General features: G+C 36.5%; 1 protein-coding gene across 3 annotated transcripts in view; it reads left to right on the top strand.

The window, feature by feature from the left end:
* The first annotated feature begins 2,130 nt into the window (after positions 1–2,130).
* The window catches only part of LOC120091545, a 30,144-nt gene continuing 12,587 nt past the window's right edge, over positions 2,131–19,687 (top strand). The window contains exons 1-9 of one of the 3 annotated variants that reach the window (XM_039049631.1): positions 2,131–2,516; positions 3,054–3,120; positions 3,220–3,292; positions 3,379–3,501; positions 3,584–3,753; positions 3,857–4,006; positions 12,290–12,433; positions 12,590–12,650; positions 18,754–19,064. In XM_039049631.1, the coding sequence (XP_038905559.1) occupies positions 3,064–3,120; positions 3,220–3,292; positions 3,379–3,501; positions 3,584–3,753; positions 3,857–4,006; positions 12,290–12,433; positions 12,590–12,650; positions 18,754–19,064 (1,089 nt within the window). In that variant the 5' untranslated portion in view covers positions 2,131–2,516; positions 3,054–3,063. Of the gene's footprint in view, positions 2,543–3,053; positions 3,121–3,219; positions 3,293–3,378; positions 3,502–3,583; positions 3,754–3,856; positions 4,007–12,289; positions 12,434–12,589; positions 12,651–18,753; positions 19,065–19,687 lie in introns of all 3 variants that reach the window. The other 2 variants (XM_039049630.1, XM_039049632.1) reach the window with 2 other exon arrangements.

The raw sequence follows: 19,687 nt of genomic DNA, 5'->3' as shown, positions 1-19,687 counted from the left end.
GAAACTTTAATAAATATTTCAAATATTATTATTATGTTGTATATTAGATTGATCAATTTTATGAATGTTTGTTGTAATTTTATAATTAATAATTTAGATGTTACATCAATGTATTTAATAATATTGAATTACAAGTTTAGTCTCTAAAATTTCAAATTGTATCTAATAAATCTCTAATTTTAGTTTTGTATCCAATAAGATACAATTGTCTAACATATCCATTAACTTTTTATTTTGTATATAATAGGATATTTTCATTAGGGATTCGATATCTTCAACTGCCATTGTTAGTCAATCTCCACGATGGAAGAGGATACTCAATTTTCAAATATTTATAATTAAAATTATTATTTATTTTTAATCAAATCATCTAAACAAGATTTTGTACGTGAAAAAATTGTGTGTGTGTGTGTTTTTTTAATTTATAGAGGAGATTATCATGAAATAAAATAAAAACTAAATAACGATATTTTTGTTAAAATCAAAGTTTGAAACCTTTTGCTAGTCAATCTCCATAATGATACTCAATTTTTAAATATTTATAATTAAAATTATTATTGATTTTTTATCAAATCATCCAATAAAGATTTTGTAGGTAAACAAATTGTATTTCTTAAAAAAAAAAAATCATAGAGAAGATTATCATGAAATAAAATAAAAACCAAATAATGATATTTTTGTTAAAATTAAAGTTTGAAACGGACCAAATTAATAAAATCATTGAAATCAAAATAAATAAATAAAGAAAATTTTTGACATTTGAGTTTTATTTTGATTTGGTTCATAGATTTCAAAATGTATATCTTTAACATTGATTTTTCATTAAATTATCTTTTTTCATCTCTAGTATTAATGTATGTCAGTAAATTTAAATTAATTAAGTTTGACCTATGTCAAGTTTGACTATTTTATATCATTCTTAAAATTGAATTTAAAAGTTTACTTTAGTCTAGGAATTTCAGAATGTTATACATTTAGGATTTAAGTTTTGAGTTTAATTTTAGTTTAGCCTCTAGATTTCAAAATGCTACAATTTTACCTTTGACATTTGAATTTTACTTCAAGTTGGTCTATATGTCTCAAAATTTACACTTTTAACCTCGATTTTCACTAAATATTCACTTTTCGTCTATTGAAATTAATTTATGTTAATAAATTAATCTTTAAAACAATTATAATTAATTAAGTTTCACTATTTTTATCACTTTTAAAATTGTACTTCTAATTATTTTTAATTAATTAATAGAAATTGATGTTAATGATTAAAAATAAGTATTTAATGAAAATTCGAGGTTAAAAATGTAAAATTTTTAAATCCATGGACCAAATTGAAATAAAACTCAAATCTCAAGGGTAAAATTGTAATATTTTAAAATTTGTGGACTAAATTGAAACACCCCTTAGAATTTAAGGACTAGATGTATAACATTTTAAACCTAAAGACCAAATAAAAACTATAATCAAAACTTAGGGACTGAAGATGTATTATTGCCTAATGTTTATTTCTAATTGTATCAAACCATAAACTTTGTTTTATTTACAGTAATTGATTAATTTTTTTTTATTTTGCCATAATTTTTAATTGTGTTTACATTATGTTTAAAGTATATAAGTGATCTTCCTAAAAATAGATATATAAATAAAATGGTTCAATTTGAATTTTCTAAATTAACCTATTGATTTAAGAATATTTAAAATTCGACGCCAAAATCTTTTATCATTTTTTCTCCCTCTTTTTAAATCACAATACGAATGAAATTTAAAACGGATTATCATTTTCCATCATAAAATCAAATTAAAATTAGAACTTCTAAAAAAAAATCAGAAGTTAACAAAAATAAATCCAAAGGCCATTGATGAATAATATTTGAATTTTATAGTTAAGTAAATTTGATGAAAAGGAAAGGAAAAATGAAAGAAGAGAAATAGTGGAATAAAGAAGAACAAAGATTAAGAGAGGATAGAAAGGGGAAGAGGGAAGAGAGGAAAATGTGAATTATGACTAGAGATTAGTGGAAATTGAGAGAGAAGAGAGATAATGTAATTATTAAAAAGTTACAATATTTTTCTAAATATTTTTAAAAGAATCACATTTTCATAAATATTTTTAAAAATTACAATATAATTTAAAATTTACCTCGCGCATCACCCTTTCCCCACCGTTTTCCAACAGCCGCCTAACCTCCCTCTCTACTTTTTCGTTTTTCTCCGGCCACCAAACCCCTCTTCGCCGAAAACCCACACGACCAGCTCCTCGGCAACTCCTGCGCGCGACCTCAGACCAAGCGGCAGCGAACTACGGAAGGGAACCAGACCCACGGCAACTCCTTCAAAGTGTGCCTGGAACGACAGCCTCAGCCCACGGCTTCGTAGACGCGTTTGGACGACGATTGCGGCGTTCTACGGCGTTCCTTCCGACGGACAGCAGTGAGCAGCGGCATATTTTTCACTTCAGTCACATGCTTAGTCGATCATAGATTCGGATTACCCGCTCTCCAACTGCTTCGAATCTGCAGGTTTCAGTTCCTTGAAACACCAACCAGTACGTGTGCGGTTTTCGTTGGTTTTTGCCCCTTTTTTTCTGGTCTTATATTGTTTCCTTATTTCTCTATATCTTCATATTTTCATTTAAGTCGAGAAGAGGTGAATCTCTGTTTATGTTGAACTAATGAACGCCTGTAATTATTGTGATTCTATGGCTTAGTGACAATGGTATTAAAGAGTGAGAAGGCTAGAGTTTGAATGTGGCGATAGGAGAATTAGAGAGAGAAATCCTATGGTTCTGGCTTTCCACTTTAGAGTCTGTTATTAGCAAGCTACTGCATTTTTTTTAAAGAAGAAATATAATGATTAGAAGGGATGATACTGGAATTTAGGCAACTAACTATGTGAAAGGAGTAGGATATGTCGTTACAAAAAGTTCCATTAGTAGGCTAAGCTTGCCTAAGCTGCTTTGATATTCAGCAGACTCCCAACCTTATGATGATATCACAAAGGAGTAGGATATCATGAGTTTTAGTAGTTTATTTGTTTAAGCTATTACAATTTTTCAGGTAAACGGGTATGGTGCGCTCCAAAGCTGCCTCAAAGAAGCAAAAAAAGAGTGGAATTGATTTTAAGGTATATTTCTTCAACATTACTTCCCTCAAAGAAAAGGATGAAAAAACCTAGTTCTGCGGCATGGTTTCATTTTAATTATTATTATATTTTATTTTACAGAAAATCAAGCGAAAGATAGGCAGGAAATTGCCACCGCCAAAGAATGCTACAAACATTGAAATTAAATCAAAAGGTAAGTTATAAAGAGTGAAAAATATTCTTTAAGCTGCATAGGTTGCATGTACTGCTGTAACCAAGGTTTAATATGCACAATGTCAGCTATTATTTTGCCCGAGCAGAGCGTTGCATCAGAGAAGGCAGGTTTAGCTGTGAATAAAAAAGGGTTGACTTTGAAGGAGCTTCTCCAGCAAACATCCCACTACAATGCTAAGATTCGTAAAGGTATACCTCGATATATGTGTTCCATTCTGGAAGGGTTTTGTTCCTCTATTCTAATCATCTACTCTTCTCTGAGAGTTAATAGGTGCTTTGGTGGGCATCAGAGATTTATTCATTAAATACCCTGCGGAGTTGAGGTTACATCGCTATACTGTTATTGAGAAATTGCGCGAACGCATTGATGATAGTGATAAAATGGTTCGCGAGACACTATATCAGCTTTTGAAGTCAGTTATCTTCCCTGGTTGTAAGGAGGTAACTCTCTCGATTTCTGTGAGTTAAATTAGCTAAGCTTGAATGTGCTTGTGCTTGTTGAAGAAAACATTTGTTTGATAGTTCTTTTGTCAATTAAAACCAGGAAAATCAAGGCCTCTTCATTTCCTTATTGATGGGTTATATTTTCAATGCAATGATTCACTTATCCATTGATGTTCGGATGATGGCTTTCAAATTTTTTGAACTTTTAGTGGAGTACTACCCTTCTTCATTTTTCTTACATGCTGATAAGGTACGTTTAGTAAACCTTTGTTTTCTTTGCCTGTTTATTACTTTTCATTTTGGGAGGAAACAAATTTCATCAATAGACAAAATTTACACAAAAGCACTGTCTTATTTCACCAAGGTGTAAAAGAAAAGATGCCAACTTGGCTAGTCTTAGAAACAGGGGTTAATTACAAAATGATTGTGTGAAGGTGCACAAGAGAGATATGTAAATAAACAATTTAACTCCACACACACACACACATATTGATAGGAAACAAATTTCATTGATCTATGAAATTTACAAAAAAGGGTCGGGGCCGAAGCCAGTAGAGTTACATAAGAATTCTCCAATTGATCAAAAGGGACGGAAGGGTGTATTTTGATTTAAAGAAAGATGAACATTTACACCAAGACATAGCATGAAAGATAATAAGATCATAAAAATTTATCAAAAGAGCTTCCCTTATGTGTGAAACGACACTTGTTTCTCTCCTTCCATGTAATCCATAAGAAAGCACGTATCGGGTGCATCCATATAATTTTCTTTTGTTTTGTGAAAGGATGACCGATGAGAGTGTAGGTGAGGACACCACTAGTATCTTTGGGGAGGGCTATGTGCCACCCAAAAGAAATGAAGATTTCCTTCCAAAACCTCTATGCAAAGTGACAGTGTATGAAGAGGTGATTAGATGAGTTAGGATCAGACTTGCAAATGTAATGACATTGTGACTAACTTCCTAAATGAAGAACTTGATCTTTTTTGGGTATGAGTCATTCCATATAGCAGCATGGAAGGGGTGATCCGAGGAAACCCAATCAGCTCCCAAAACGTGGGAAAGGGATTTTGTGGAGAAAGAACCTTTGGCATCTGGCTCCCAAATCCATTTCTCCTTGCCAGTGGATAGATGGACACCATGTAGGCAATTCATAAGATCAAGCCACTCATCAAACTCTTCATTCTTTAAATTTCTCTTGTAATAAAGAGACCATCCCTGTCTAGAATCCCACATATCATGAATGGAAGACCTTTTTTTGTGTAGATAGGTAGAATGTTCTGGTAGAATTTAACTCCAAATATCAACCTAAAAATCTCCTCCTCCTTCCGAGGACCAGAAGGTAGAGCACTCTGCTGTAAACCAATTCTTGGAGAGTATTTAATATTATTCAATTAGCTAAAACAACTCGTGAATACACATATTTATAGGTTGGATTGTATGCTTTGCCAAGGAATAACAAACCAAATAGTCAAATCCCAAGACCTAAACTTCAACTGCATTTAAACAACATTTAACCAAGACTAGAAAACTTAACAAAGACCAACCAAGATTTTTTTTTCGTTCTTTTTTTTTTTTTTTTTTTTTTTTTTTTTTTTTTTTTTTTTTGTGTGACATGAAGACCAACCACAAGAAATTGATACAAAGACCCAAGAAACCTCACACAAAATACAAGAAAGATCTCAAGAAATACATTTAAGACTTTCTACATCATACTTTGTTAGAATATTGTAGCTTTTGTTCATCTTCATTCCTAAAGAACTATTGAGAATACACCTTGTATTAGCCCCATCATAGGTTGGCTAGTGGTCAATGTAGGCTATGGGTTTAATAAAGGGCTTAGAGGAAATGTGTTCAATTCATGATGATCACCTTCTTTGGATTATATTGTAGGAACCATCATGGGTTGAGTAGTGGTCAATATAGGCTATGAGTTTAATAAAGTACTTAAAGAAAATGCGTTCAATCCATGGTGGTCACCTACCTAGGATTTAATATCCTACGAGTTTCCTTGGCACCCAAATGTTATAGAGTTAGATAGATTGTCTTGTGAGGTGCGCATGTGGGCTGGACACTCACAAATATCAAAGAAAAGGAAAAGAAGAATACATATTGTATTTATTGAAATAAAGAAAGGAAGAAGAAGAACACACGATTTTTGTGGAAAACCCTAGACCAGGGAAAAAAAATCACGATAGAAGAGATATTATTATTTCACACCTTACGACGCACCACAGACACAAATATAAATAGACCAAGGAAAACCCTAATACAGAAGAGAATTATAAAAAGACAAAAACGCCCTTAGGCAAATACAACATTTTCAACACTCCCACTCAAGTTGGGGCGTAAATGTCAATAAGACCCAACTTGCTAACACAAGTATCAAAGTTTTGTCTTGGTAATCCTTTGGTGAGAATGTCAGCAACTTATTGATCGGAAGGAATGTCGGGAATACAAATACTGCCACTATCAAGTTTTTCTTCGATGAAGTGTCTGTCAATCTCCACATGTTTAGTTCTATCATGTTGCATAGGGTTGTTGGCTATACTTATAGCTGCCTTATTATCACACTAGAGTTTCATAAGAGCATCACTGTCTTAGTGAAGATCAGACAAAACTTTCTTCAACCACATCTCTTTGCATATTCCTAGACTCATAGCCCTGTATTCCACTTCCGCACTGCTTCTAGCAACCACACCTTGTTTCTTACTCCGCCAAGTAACTAGATTACCCCACACAAAGGTACAATACCTTGAAGTTGACTTTCTATTTGTAACAGATCCTGCCCAATTTGAGTCAGTATAAGCCTCAATGCATCTCCTGTCATGTTTCCTAAACATTAAGCCCTTTCCCAGAGTTGATTTCAAATACCTCAGAATTCGAGTAACAGCCTCCATATAGTTTCTCGTAGGGAGCTTGCATAAACTGACTAACCATACTAACAATAGGATATATCCGGTCTAGTATGAGATATGTAAATCAGTTTTCCTACTAGATACGGTACCTTTCTTTATTAACAGGAACTCTGTCGACAGAATCTCCCAGCTTTGCATTGACTTCAATAGGGGTATTAACGGGTTTACATCCAATCATCCTTGTCTCTCTCAACAAATCCAGCGTATATTTTCGTTGAGAAACAAATATTTCTTCTCTCGATCTTGCCACCTCCATTCCAAGAAAATATCTCAAACTCATCTACCATTTTCTGTTTTAGTTTGACAATTTCAGCAATATCGTCTTCTGACAAAACAATATCATCAACATACACAATTAGAACAACCATCTTTCTTGATGTTGACTTCTTTGTGAACAAGGTGTGATCAGAGTGCCTCTGAATGAAACCTTGGGACCTAACAAAGGTGGTGAACCTGTCAAACCAAGCTCTCAGAGATTGCTTCAAACCATATAGGGATTTTTTGAGATTACAAACTTGACAATCAAATCGAGCTTCAAATCCAGGATAAGGGCTCATATAGACCTCTTTTTCTAATTCACCTTTCAAGAATGCATTCTTCACATCAAGTTGATGGAGGGGCTAGTCTTCGTTAACGGCTACTGAGAGAAGAACTCAAATCGTGTTCAGTTTTGCCACTGGAGAAAGTTTCCGAGTAATGGATCCCATGTCTAAGTAAACCCTTTAGCAACCAGTCTGGCCTTGTATCTATTAGTAGTTCCATCAGACTAATACTTAACAGTGAACACCCATTAGCACCCAATTGTTTTATGACCTTTAGGGAGAGCTACAAGGTCCCACGTTTTATTTGTTTCAAGAGCTTTCATCTCTTCCATAACAACAACCTTCCACTTGTGAATTTCCATGGCTGTATGCACATTGGTCGATATTGTTACAGTATCCAGGTTAGTAGTGCCTTGTATACTTAACAATCTGAGTAAACCCTTTTGAGTATTCATACGGGAATTTCCATATGTCTGAGTAAATCATTTAGCAACTAGTCTGGCCTTGTATCTATCAGTAGTTCCATCAGACTTATACTTAACAGCGAACACCCATTAGCACCCAATTGTTTTATGACCTTTAGGGAGAGCTACAAGGTCTACATTTTATTGGTTTCAAGAGCTTTCATCTCTTCCATAACAACAACCTTCTACTCGGGAATTTCCATGGCTGTATGCACATTGGTCGGTATTGTTATAGTATCCAGGTTAGTAGTGAAAGCTCTAAACCCTGAAGACAAGTTACTATACGAAAGGAAACTATGCATGGAATACTTAGTACACGACTTAGTCCCTTTTCGTAGAACAATGGGTATATCAAGAGTGGCACTATAATCTCCTGTTTTACCTGACCTCTCATTAGTACGAGAAGGGTGATCACACTTGCTTATTTTTGGCAAGTTCTCACTCTCATGAGTATCTCTTGATGACTCATTACTACCTGCAGTTTTGACCTTGTCTGGAACAACCTCATTAGTTTCATCACTTTCAACTACATCACCCTCAACGCATTCATCATTACTATTAGGAACAATATCAAGAATAGAAGTACCTTGAGCTTGAGCTGGTGCCGGTTCCGAGTCATGGACAGTATTCGGTGGAGTAGCAGGAGGCGCTATTTCCTTTCTAAGATTCTTCTTGTAGTACGTTATCCGGGGTACTTGTTTAGTAGGAAGGACATTGTCATTTGTAGCTAGGATAGGCTCAGGAAGAAAGTCCAAAGGAATAGAATATGTGGACGAGTTAGTCTCATCACTAGTGTTCTCCCCCCTGAAGAGGACTAACGGGAAAAAAGGGTTTATCCTCAAGAAACGTCACATCCATAGAGACAGTACTAGGACGAATGAAAGCACTTATAGCCTCGCTGGTGAAGCGGATACTTGACAAAGACACACTTTTGAGCCAGGAGAAAATTTAGTCTGGTGAGGACCGTGACTATGGACAAAAGTGGTACACCCAAACACTCGAAGAGGAACATCTGGAATGAGATGCGTGGATAAGTAAGACTCCTTGAAACACTCTAGATGTGTCTGGAATTTGAGAAAACGAGAGGGCATTCGATCAATGAGATGGGCTGCAGTTAGAACAACATCCCCCATAAGTACGAGGGAAGAGATGTAGGGAGCATGAGGGATTGAGCAACCTCAATGAGGTGACGATTTTTTCGTTCAGCCACCCCATTTGTTGAGGAGTATAAGCACACGAATTTTGATGGACAACACTTTTCGAAGTCAAGAACTCACGAAGGGTGTTATTAACAAACTCCCGCCCATTGTCACTCTGNTAAGCACACGAATTTTGATGGACAACACTTTTCGAAGTCAAGAACTCACGAAGGGTGTTATTAACAAACTCCCGCCCATTGTCACTCTGAAGAATGACAATCTTGGTGTTAAACTGTGTCTCTACTGTAGTATAGAATTGTTGGAAGACATACGTCACTTCTGATTTGTCAGTGAAAAGAAACACCCATGTAAGATGGGTGTGGTCATCAATAAAAGTTACAAAAACAACACTTGCCGGACAAAGTAGTGATGTTTGAAGGACCCAAAACATTACTATGAACCAGATGGAATGGTTGGGAAAGTTTGTAAGGTTGAGAAGGGAAGGTGACCCGGTGCTATTTTGCACGTATACTAACATCACAAGACAAAGAAAGAACATCCACACTGTGAAATAAATGGGGAAATAAATGTTTCATATATTGAAAGTTTGAATGACCAAGACAAAAATCCCATAACAAATGATCTTTTTCAGAAGTTGTAAATGAAGATAACAAACTAGTCCTAGGAAAACTCCTAAAGGCAACATCATCAGAAAGGAAATAGAGGCCCCCTATCATGTCGAGCAGTGCCAATCGTCGTCCTCGAGCTCAAGTTTTGAAAAAAAACAGTATCTGGTGAGAAAATAACTCTGCAGTTTAAATCCCTAGTTATTTTACTGACAGACAACAAATTGTAGGAAATTTTCGGAACGTGCAACACATTTTGTAAGATCAACCCTTGGAAATGAGACATATGACCTCTCCTGGCAACAGGAGTAAGAGACCCATCTGCAATCCGAATTCTCTCATTACCAACACTTGGAGAATATGAGAGAAATCGATCAGATGAGCCAGTTAAGTGATCTGTCACTCCTGAATCTAGTATCCATGATTCTTTTCCCTCAATAAGAAAACCAAAAGATTGAGGGGTACCTGATTGGACAATCATATCGATCCTAACAGTACCTGGGTCACTCTAATTGGTCACCTGAGACTGTGGTGCAACATTAGGAGATTCACTCACGAGTGCTCGACCAAACTTTGACTTGTCATTTGGAGGGCGACGTTTGTCATTTGGGGGTTGACCATGTAGCTTCCAACACCGATCCTTAGTGTGCCACAGTTTCTTGCAGTGTTCACATATGGAGGAGATTTACCATTTTGCTTGTCACTATTAGACCCAGAAGATTTCACCTTGAACGTAGCGGAATCCACAACAGCAATCACAAAACCATTCATAGCACTTGATCTATCTTCTTCTAATTGGACTTCGGAACAAACCTCCATGAGAGACGGTATCGGCCTTTGTCCCAGTATTCGACTGGGAACAGTATCAAATTTAGAGTTTAACCCAACAAGGAAGTCATAAATACGATAAACTTCCTCAATCTCCGAATATTGAATCCCACCACACGAGCAATCCCAGACAATCTAACGACACAAATCTATCTCCTAAGTCACGTCCATGGTCCCTTGTTTGCATTCATGGACCTGTTTTTGTAAGGTATACAGATGTGATGCGTTCTGCCTTTTAGAATACAGTTTCTGGACTGCATCTCAAATGTCTCAAGTAGTAGCAGAATACAACAAGGATTTTTCAATTTGAGGTTCCATGCTAGGATCGAGCGGAGTAAAGAGTCTTCTCCCTTCCAGACGCGCTCTTGAGGATCCCCAAGTTTCGGTTTTGGTATCTCACCAGTTAAATACCCAAACTTATGTCGCCCCTCGAGGACCATTTTAATAGACTGGGACTAGGAGAAATAATTCTGGCCATTCAGCTTCTCTTCTGTGATCATCCCTGTAGAATTGGCCACAGATCTAGATAAAATATTCGTAGTAGGTAAATTAGGGAAAGTTGTTACCGAATTTTCCAAATACAATGGTAAACTGGAAAAAAAGGTTTACAGGATTTGTTGGAAGGTTTGTTGTGGCCCCAAAAACAGCCCCAAAAGCCGCAATTTTTTGCTGAAGACTGGCTAATTGTTGTTGGACTCCAAACAGAGATTGACCCATCAAGCCCGACTCACCATGACCAGTCGACCCATGTTGAGGAGGAATAAACAGGGCTGATGAAGAAGGTTTCTGCCCATAGGAAAAGGAAGAGGAAGCTTCACTCGTATGGTTGACGGCTGAAGGCTGGAATGGCTGTGACTGAGGTTGTGGCTGGGGTGCCGGCCGGTGGGAGATCGTGACCTACTCGGACCACAGTTGGGGCTTCGATTGACCTTGGAGATGGCTCGGTTTAGGCAACATCAGATGTGGCTCGAAGATCCCAGCGATGGCTGCGGAAGCAGTTGTTCTAAGTCCGATCGACTGCTGGACTCCCTGCGGCGCGGCTGGACCGGTCCCGATCGACTGTTGGACTCTCGGCGCCAGCTGTGCACTCCCCGGATTGAGAATTGATCGAATATACTAGTCGACAGTTGCCTGAATAGCAGCGGTGCTGATCATTTCTGCTGTAGTTACAACTAGCTAGGGTTGGTGATTGATTTTCTTCTATAGCGGCTAGGGTTTTGTCACCATGCTCTAATACCATATTAAATAAAGAAAGGAAGAAGAACATACGGTTTACGTGGAAAACCATAGACCAGGGAGAAAAAACCGTGATAGAAGAGATATTATTATTTCACACCTTAAGTCTATGGCCAGAACTTAGAAGGCGGCGGAAGATCGTTTGAAAGCGAGTAGATAAGACCCCGATTGATAAGTAAGAAGAAAAGAGAAGTCCCGAGAAGTACTTCACTTAGCCTTTCTATAGGTTAACAGCTACTGATTCGCACCCGCCGGTCAAAGAATTCCCTTTCGAGAAGAGTTAAAAGAGAAACCCTAATATAGGAGAATTATAAAAAGACTAAAACGCCCTTAGGGAAAATATAACATTTTCAACAGTAGTCCACATTTGACGACAGTTTGCAAGATTTCAACGTTCCATTCCATCGATAAAGTAGCGCTTAAACTCAAATTTCTTAAGAACAATCAATTTTATTTATGATAGGAATGTTATCGGGAAATAATTAGAGTATAAAGAGCATATTAGCAATTAGTTAAGTGTTTGCTAGGGAAGTTTGGTTATGAATACAGTGAGTGGGGAAGGAGGAAGCAAACAGTAGGTTGATGAATTAATTAGGGCTCGAGAGTGATCTCAAAATTTGGAAGAGTCCAAGTATCTTTAATATTTAGGTTTATCTTATAGTTTGGTTACTTTTTATCTTCCAATACATCTAGGTTCTGTTGATTTATCAACAGAGCTGCAAGCTATCACTGTTTGTCGTCGGTATCTCTAGTATGTGTTGATTGTTTTTTCCATCTTCAGATTCTCCAAAACTACGCTGAAATTCTACAGAAGAATCAATTCTATCTACAAGATAAAGGCAAGCTGAAGAATGCTCTTACTGGGTTGGTCCAGTGCTTATCACTATTGCCGTGCAACAAAAGAGGAATTGGCTCATCTGAAAATGTACAATGTGTAGAAAACATCTCTCTTTATGATAGTTGATCTAGTTATTCTTCCATTAAGATTTATTTTAGTTTGTGATTTTTGTAATATAGTTTGATTATTTTTTAGCCTTCTACATATAGCGCTTTTGTCTCACACAATTTCTTTGAATTTTAGAATGTTGCAGACGATGGGATGCTACATGCTTTTGATCCTCATGTGCCTACAGAATCTGCTGGTAAGTGAAAGAAGAGTCCATTTGCTGTGCTTGTGCCTGTTACATTGTCTCTCTCTTTTTCCCATCGGTAACCATTTTTTTTCCTGTTAGATATAAAACCATAATTTGTCAAGAAATTAAAAGGGCAAAATAAAGGATAACCACACTAAAATAAGGCCATGACTAAAACAGGGGAAAACCAATCAATAACCATTAAATCACAATAAGATACAGAGGAGGAGGTTAAAGTATCCTCCATGAAGCCAAAAGATAATAGAACCCATACCAATTGACTTTAAGATTTGGTTACTTGTATCTGTTTAGTTTATTGACTCATTTGGACATCTGAAGTTATTGGAAGGGAAATACACCATTTCCTTTCATAGAAATGGTTATAGCATGGTTGGCTCGTGAGCAGAATCTTATCTAAATAGAAAAGGATGATGATAATCCAGATAGCATAATTATTAACAGCCAATGCCAATATGCATGGAAGGGAAAATGAAAATTAGGGTGAAAACTCATGAAACGAGTAGGTAAGATCTTACAGGGGAAAGTACATGGCTTTCTTTGCTTACTAATTTTAAATAGGTTAAATTACAAGTTTAGTTCTTGGACTTTGAGGTTCGTGTCTCTATTTGGTCCCTAAGCTTTCAATTTTGTGTTGAATATCAATATGTCATTAAACTTTATTTTTTTTATAAGAAACAAATTTCATTGATGTATGAAATCTACGAAAGAAGGGCAAGATGCTTAAACCAAAGGAGTTTCAAAAGACTTCTCCAATTGGTCAAAAGATATGTCAGATAAAAAAACCTATAGAAAGATGTACTCTTGTACCAAGTCAAAGTAAGGTAGATAATATGTTAACAAAATTTCAAAAGAGCTTTCTTTATCATTAAAGAGGCAATTGTTTCTCTCCTTCCTGAGGAAGCATGAATCATGTTGACCACATTATCTTCTTATGTGAGCTGAAAGGGTTGCCTGTGAGAGTATATGTGAGGAAACTCATGACATCATTAGGTTGGGGGTAGAAGGTGATCTCCCTCCAAAAACGCCGAGCAAATGAGTAGTGAATGAAAAGGCGACTTTGGGTCTTGTAAGCGGCATGGAAAAGATGACAACGTTGTGGAGAGAGAACCATGTGAGGGAAATGTCTTTGAATATATCATTTGGATTGATGGCATCGTGACTAATCTCCTAAAGGAAGCATTTTACTTTTTTTTGGGGGGGGGGGGGGGGGGGGGGGGAAGGAAGGAATCCGTCTATTTGGTGTCAAAATGGGAGGTGTTAAGGGCATCCCCTCAATTCCAAATCATTAGCCAAGGAATTTGTGGAGAAAAGGCCATTTTTCTCTAGTTTCCAAAACCATTTATCTCTTGTGGTGGTCAACCAACCTCCATCAAGATCGTTCATGAGAGTCATCCAATCTTTAAATTTATCTTCTTTGAGGTCATGATGTAAGAAGATTAGGGATTAGTTGAGTAATTAGGTAATATTTTAAGTTAATTCCCTTTTTATCCCCACTTGTAATAAAACTCTATAAATAGGAACCTTGCCCTCTTGTATCAAACACAATTATCATTTTTATAAAAGATCCACATTCTTGATTCTTGGAGGATTACTCCTTGAGGCTACTTAGGCTACATCAATTTGGTATCAGAGCATCCATCTGGGCCAACGTTAAGTGCCGCCGGTGGAGATATATTGAAGAAGAAGATTCGTTTTGGTGCAAGGTGGTTAGAAGCATTCATGGCAAGGGCTCTTTCAATTGGCACATGATCGGTAAAGATGGTAAGAGTTTGAGAAGCCCTTGGGTAAGTATTTCCCGGACTTGGTTGAAAGTGGATGCTCTGGCTAAATTCAAGTTGGGAAATGGCTGTCGGATTGCATTTTGGTTAGATCCATGGGAAGGGTAGGGGTGGAAACGGTTCGGTTCGGTTTGGTGGTCAAATCGAATCGAACCGAACCGAACCAAACCGCATATATGTGGTTCGGTTTAGTTTCAAATTTGGTTTTGGCATTAAAAAAAAACCATGTTATATTCTTTTTTAATTAAAAACGGTTCGGTTTTAAATTCAGTTTTGTTCTTTAAATTAAAAGCGGTTCGGTTTTACTCTTGTTTTAAAAATATAAATAAATATATACATATATATTAGTTAAAAACGGTTTGGTTCGGTTTCAAATTCGGTTTTCGAAAGTGAAACTGAACCGAATCGAATCGAATTAATTCGGTTTCAAAATTTCTTTAAACCGGATCAAACCACATTTTTCAGTTTCACTGAGTTTTCGGTTCGGTTCGGTTTGTTTTTAGAAACGGTTCGGTTTTTGCGGTTTGAATGACCACCCCTAGGGTAGGGAAGGTTCCTTCTCATATTCTATTTCCAAGACTCTTCAGAATTGCCATACTCCCAAAAGGGTCCGTAGCTGATCATTGGGACGCTTCCTTGGCCTCTTGGTCTATTATTTTTCATCACCCATTAAAGGAAGAAGAAGTTCTTGACTTTCAGGAATTGCTTGGCAAAATTGCAGCAAGGAGAGTATCTGATGCCTTTGATAAAAGGTCGTTGTTTTTAGTAGACAATGGGAAATTTTCAGTTAAGTCTCTCACAACTCATCTTTCTCCATCTTCCCCTATGGACAAATTGCTGTATACGGCCCTTTGGAAGACAAATAGTCCACGAAGAATGAAAATTCTCGTTTGGATTATGCTGATTGGTCACTTGAATGTCGCTTCAGTTATGCAGCACAAATTGCCTTCAAGCTGCCTTTCTCCATCCATTTGTCCGTTGTGCCATCAGCACGGTGAAGATCCCCATTATCTCTTCTTTTCGTGCCCGTATTCAGTTAGGTGTTGGGTGAATATGTTTTCTATCTTCAATCTATCTTGGGTGTTTAGCGAAGATTTTCGAGGAAATGTGCAGCAACTCTTAGTTGGGACGTGCTTTAATAAATCCTCTCGTTTACTTGAGTTTAATGTGGTTAAGGCGCTTTTGACGGAATTATGGTTTGGAAGGAATCAAAGGGTGTTCAATGACAAATTCCTTGGATGGTTGGATCATTTTGAAATTGCTCGTCGCAATGCTTGATCTTGGTGCATCCTTTCCAAGTGCATTTAAAGTTACAGCATCCAAGAGTTTAATCTGAATTGGTGAGCATTTATCTTTCCAGCTTAATTGCAGACTCTGTGTTCATTGTTTCAGCTGCTCTTTATTGGTTTCTTTTCACATCTTTGTTTTTCTTTATTCTAGTTCTTTTATGGTTAGGTCTTGTCATGTTGATTTTGATGTGAAGGCTGAGTGTTAGCCGCGGATTAGTATATTTTTGTGTTTGTTTGTAGGATATGATGAGGGCGCTATGGGTGTGTCAACCTAGTTGAGATGTCCGTGTGCGCCCGTTGATCCTTAGTCTTAATGCTCATTGTATAATCCTCTTGTATCTTGAGCTTTTGTCTCACTAATTTATTAATAAAGAGACTTGTTTCCTTTTAAAAAAAAAGAATGAGCTTGAAGGGAACATCTTTTTTGGATTTATGGCCAACGGAAAAGCTCATTTTTTGTGGCAATATTGGATTTTTTGTCTTGAATTTATCCCTTTAATCATATTATTTTTGTTCAACATGTAGGAGGCTGGTTTGGTCAAACTCTGTTGAACTAGTTTATTCATTCCTTGTTTGCCTCATAATTTTTTTCTTTTTAAAACTCAAGGACGGTTTTCTTTTTGGAGGGGTATGATGATGCAAGAAGAATAGGGGTTAATTAGGTAATTGGGTAATATTCTAGGTTAATTCGCCTTTTTACCCCACTTGTATTAAAGCTTTATAAATAGGAACCTTCCCCTCTTGTATCAAACACAATTATCATTCTAATAAAAGATCCGCGTTCTTGATTCTTAGAGGATTACTCCTTGAGGCTACTTAGACTACATCAGGTTCCTTCTGTAATTGATGGTCCATCCATGTTGTTCATCCCAAAAATGGTTATGGTGGACCGCTTGTGTGTGGCCAGAGTGTAGAGCCATGGGAATAGGGTCGATAAAGGGGCTTCTTGAAGCCAATGATCATGCCAAAATGATGTACTGTCTCCATTTCCCTACTTTGATAGAAACTCTCTTCGATAAGGTTTAAATGTAGCAATATGGATTTCCATGGGCCTCTAATATGTTCTGGGAAAGAGGTGTTGGGCCATGATGAGTCAGGAACCACACCATATCTAGCATCAAATATTTGTCTCCATAATGCTCCATCTTCATGGTAGTATCTCCAAATCTATTTAGCATGAAGAGCCCTGTTTTTGTTACCTATGCCTTATATGTCGAGGCCACCAGGTGAGAGTGGCTTGATAATTTTGTCCCAACTAACGAGATTCTATCCAGTCGATTGGTACTCCCTTTCCACATTAAGGATCTGTATGATTTTTATAATGATAGTGATGACCTTGGTGGGGATCTTGTATAGGGATAGGATTAAGTAATAAGTAGAGAGGTTTGTAAGAGTAGCCTGTAGAAGGGTAACATGACCACCCTTGGAAATGTGTGAGTGCTTCCATGATTAAAGTCTTTTCCCCACTTCCTCAATAACAGGAGTCCAATAAGATAATGTTCGAGGCTTTTTAAAGAGGGGCAAGCCAAGATAAGGGCCAGAGCATTGACCCATTTTACAACCATATTTAGTAGTAATTTAGCAAATGTCCTCTTGTGAAATGTTAATGCCCATATACAGTTATTGATATTTAAGCCCAATCCTCAAAGAGTTTAACAATGCCAAAAAGATTATCAATGGCTCTAGGATCTCTCTCTGTTAAAAGAATTATGTCATTTGCAAAGAGAAGATGATGGATAGATAGAGAGCTCCTCCCAAAGTGAAGCCTTTTATAAAGTCCCGATCATGAGCTTCCATCATCATTCTACTAAAACAATCCATGATGATCTCACAAAAGGGAAGGGAGATAAAGGGTCTCCTTGTTTGAGACCTCGTGAGCTTTAATCTTTCCCTTAGGACGGCCATATGTCATTAAAATTTAAAAGGTGTCTAATTAGTCTTTTGACATTTTTGATATTTTTAAAAATTCACTGATCTATTAAACACAAAATTGAAACCTGAAAGTTTTAGGCTCCATTAACATAGAATTTCTTTTGAAAAGATAACGGAACTTTTCAATGATATAATATAATGAAAAGAGACTAATGCTCAAAAGATACAAATACTTTTGGGAAAAAAACAAAATAAACCAAAAATAGACAAATGCCACTGAACTTTTTGGATGAATGACCAGTACACTTCCATAGAATTAGTGAAAAATGCAGCTCTTGAATGTAGACAACCAAAAGTTTGTTTGAAAAAGGAAACGCCTTAAAAACTTCAACTCAGTGCTTCAATTCTCTGGGATAGTGCTGCAACCTTGAACAAATAGAATTTTAATAAAGGAGGAGAATAGAAGCTTCAACATCATGCACAATGAACCTATCCTGAAATTTGGGCTGCCTGGAGAATAAAAGATTACTTATAGATTACTTAATTCTATTTTTTTTAATATGTCAAGGACCTATTAGACAAAAAATTGAAAGTTCATGGACATAACTACTCATGTTTAAGTTTCAGGGATTAGACAAAAAATTCAAAATGACAAGTAGACAATTTCAAAATCCAGAGACTAAAGTTGTGATTTAACCTATTGTGTAGTGTGTCATCATGCTTCATAAGGAAACAAAACCCGGAAATAGGTGTGTTCATTTTTTTTTTTGATAGAGTCATTCCTGCTTTGTTTAATTCTTCTTAATGATTTATTTTATTTATTTATTTTTTTAAAAAAGAGAAATTTAGGCTTTCATCATGAAAGAATTGCAAACCATTGTTTGTTTCACATTAAGAAAATCAACTTTAATGGCCAAATCGAGCCTCGATTGGCATACAATTGTATTAGTAACCATGAGGTCTGTGGTTCGAATCCCCCTACCCCCGATTGTACTAAAAAAATGGATAAGTGTTTACCGATTTAAGAAAATCAATGTCATCGTAGCCTTTTTTTTGTATGATACTGCGAATTCTATCAATTTCTTGTAATGTTTTTTGTCATTAACCGTTAAATCCGACCCTTTTTTTTTGTTTCTTTGTTGTTTTGGTCAGGGCCTTGTGTCATTAATAAGAAATTAGAGGATCTGGTGCTTGTGTTATTAAATTGCTTCCAAGAGTTTATGCCGGTAGTTCATGATGCAAATCTTCTTAATGCACAAATTTATGACTGTATTCTATATGTTGTTCGAAGTATACATCTTGCCGTTCAGTATTTCTTTTATGGGATTGGAAATGGTAAAGTGGAATCACATTCTCCTTGTAAAGGATCTGACACACAGTTGGAGGGGACTATTTCGTCAGCATTGTTAAAGAAATTGCTTTCTGTATTTCCCCTTAATCCGTTGCATCACATCTCGGAGAAGGTAAGCTAAGATCATTTTCTTGATCCCAAATGATAACCTATACCTGCTTTTCCTTTGAATGAACCTTTGACTTACTTCCAAATTTACCACTTTTCCATCTTAATGATCAAATTTTTTGTGTGCGTTTTGGTGACATTTTTTCCAATAGAAAATATTTTTGGTAATTTTGAAAGATTTAGAAAAGGATGGAATGCTACATGTAATACTTTTGTAAGAACCTGTTTTATAAGCTCCTTATATATGTAGTATAAATGTGTGGATGGATCCCAAAGCTTGCAGAGTGGGTGGGTTTTGTTGAGGAAGGCTTGGCTGCAACACGAGTCTTGTGTGCATGATAAAGGCCACAAGGACTTGAGCCCAAGAAATGAAACTAGTCCTTCAAGAGTGTTTCTGTGTGGCCGTTGACTGAAGAAACGGAAATAGACTAGAATGAAAAGTAGTCAATCCCCTGTGAATGGAAGAAATGGGCTTACAAGCGGATTTGGGTCTGGAGCAGGCAGATTTTAAAAAAAAAAAATTAAAAAATTATTATTATGATAAAAACTACTTTCATTGAGAAAAAAAGAAGAAGAAAGAATACAAGGGTAACCAAAAACCAGCCAACAAAAAAAGGGGGAGAACCC

The sequence above is a fragment of the Benincasa hispida genome, chromosome 11 (genome assembly GCF_009727055.1).
Source record: "Benincasa hispida cultivar B227 chromosome 11, ASM972705v1, whole genome shotgun sequence".
Taxonomy (NCBI): domain Eukaryota; kingdom Viridiplantae; phylum Streptophyta; class Magnoliopsida; order Cucurbitales; family Cucurbitaceae; genus Benincasa; species Benincasa hispida.
This window is presented reverse-complemented; position numbering and strand designations above follow the sequence as displayed.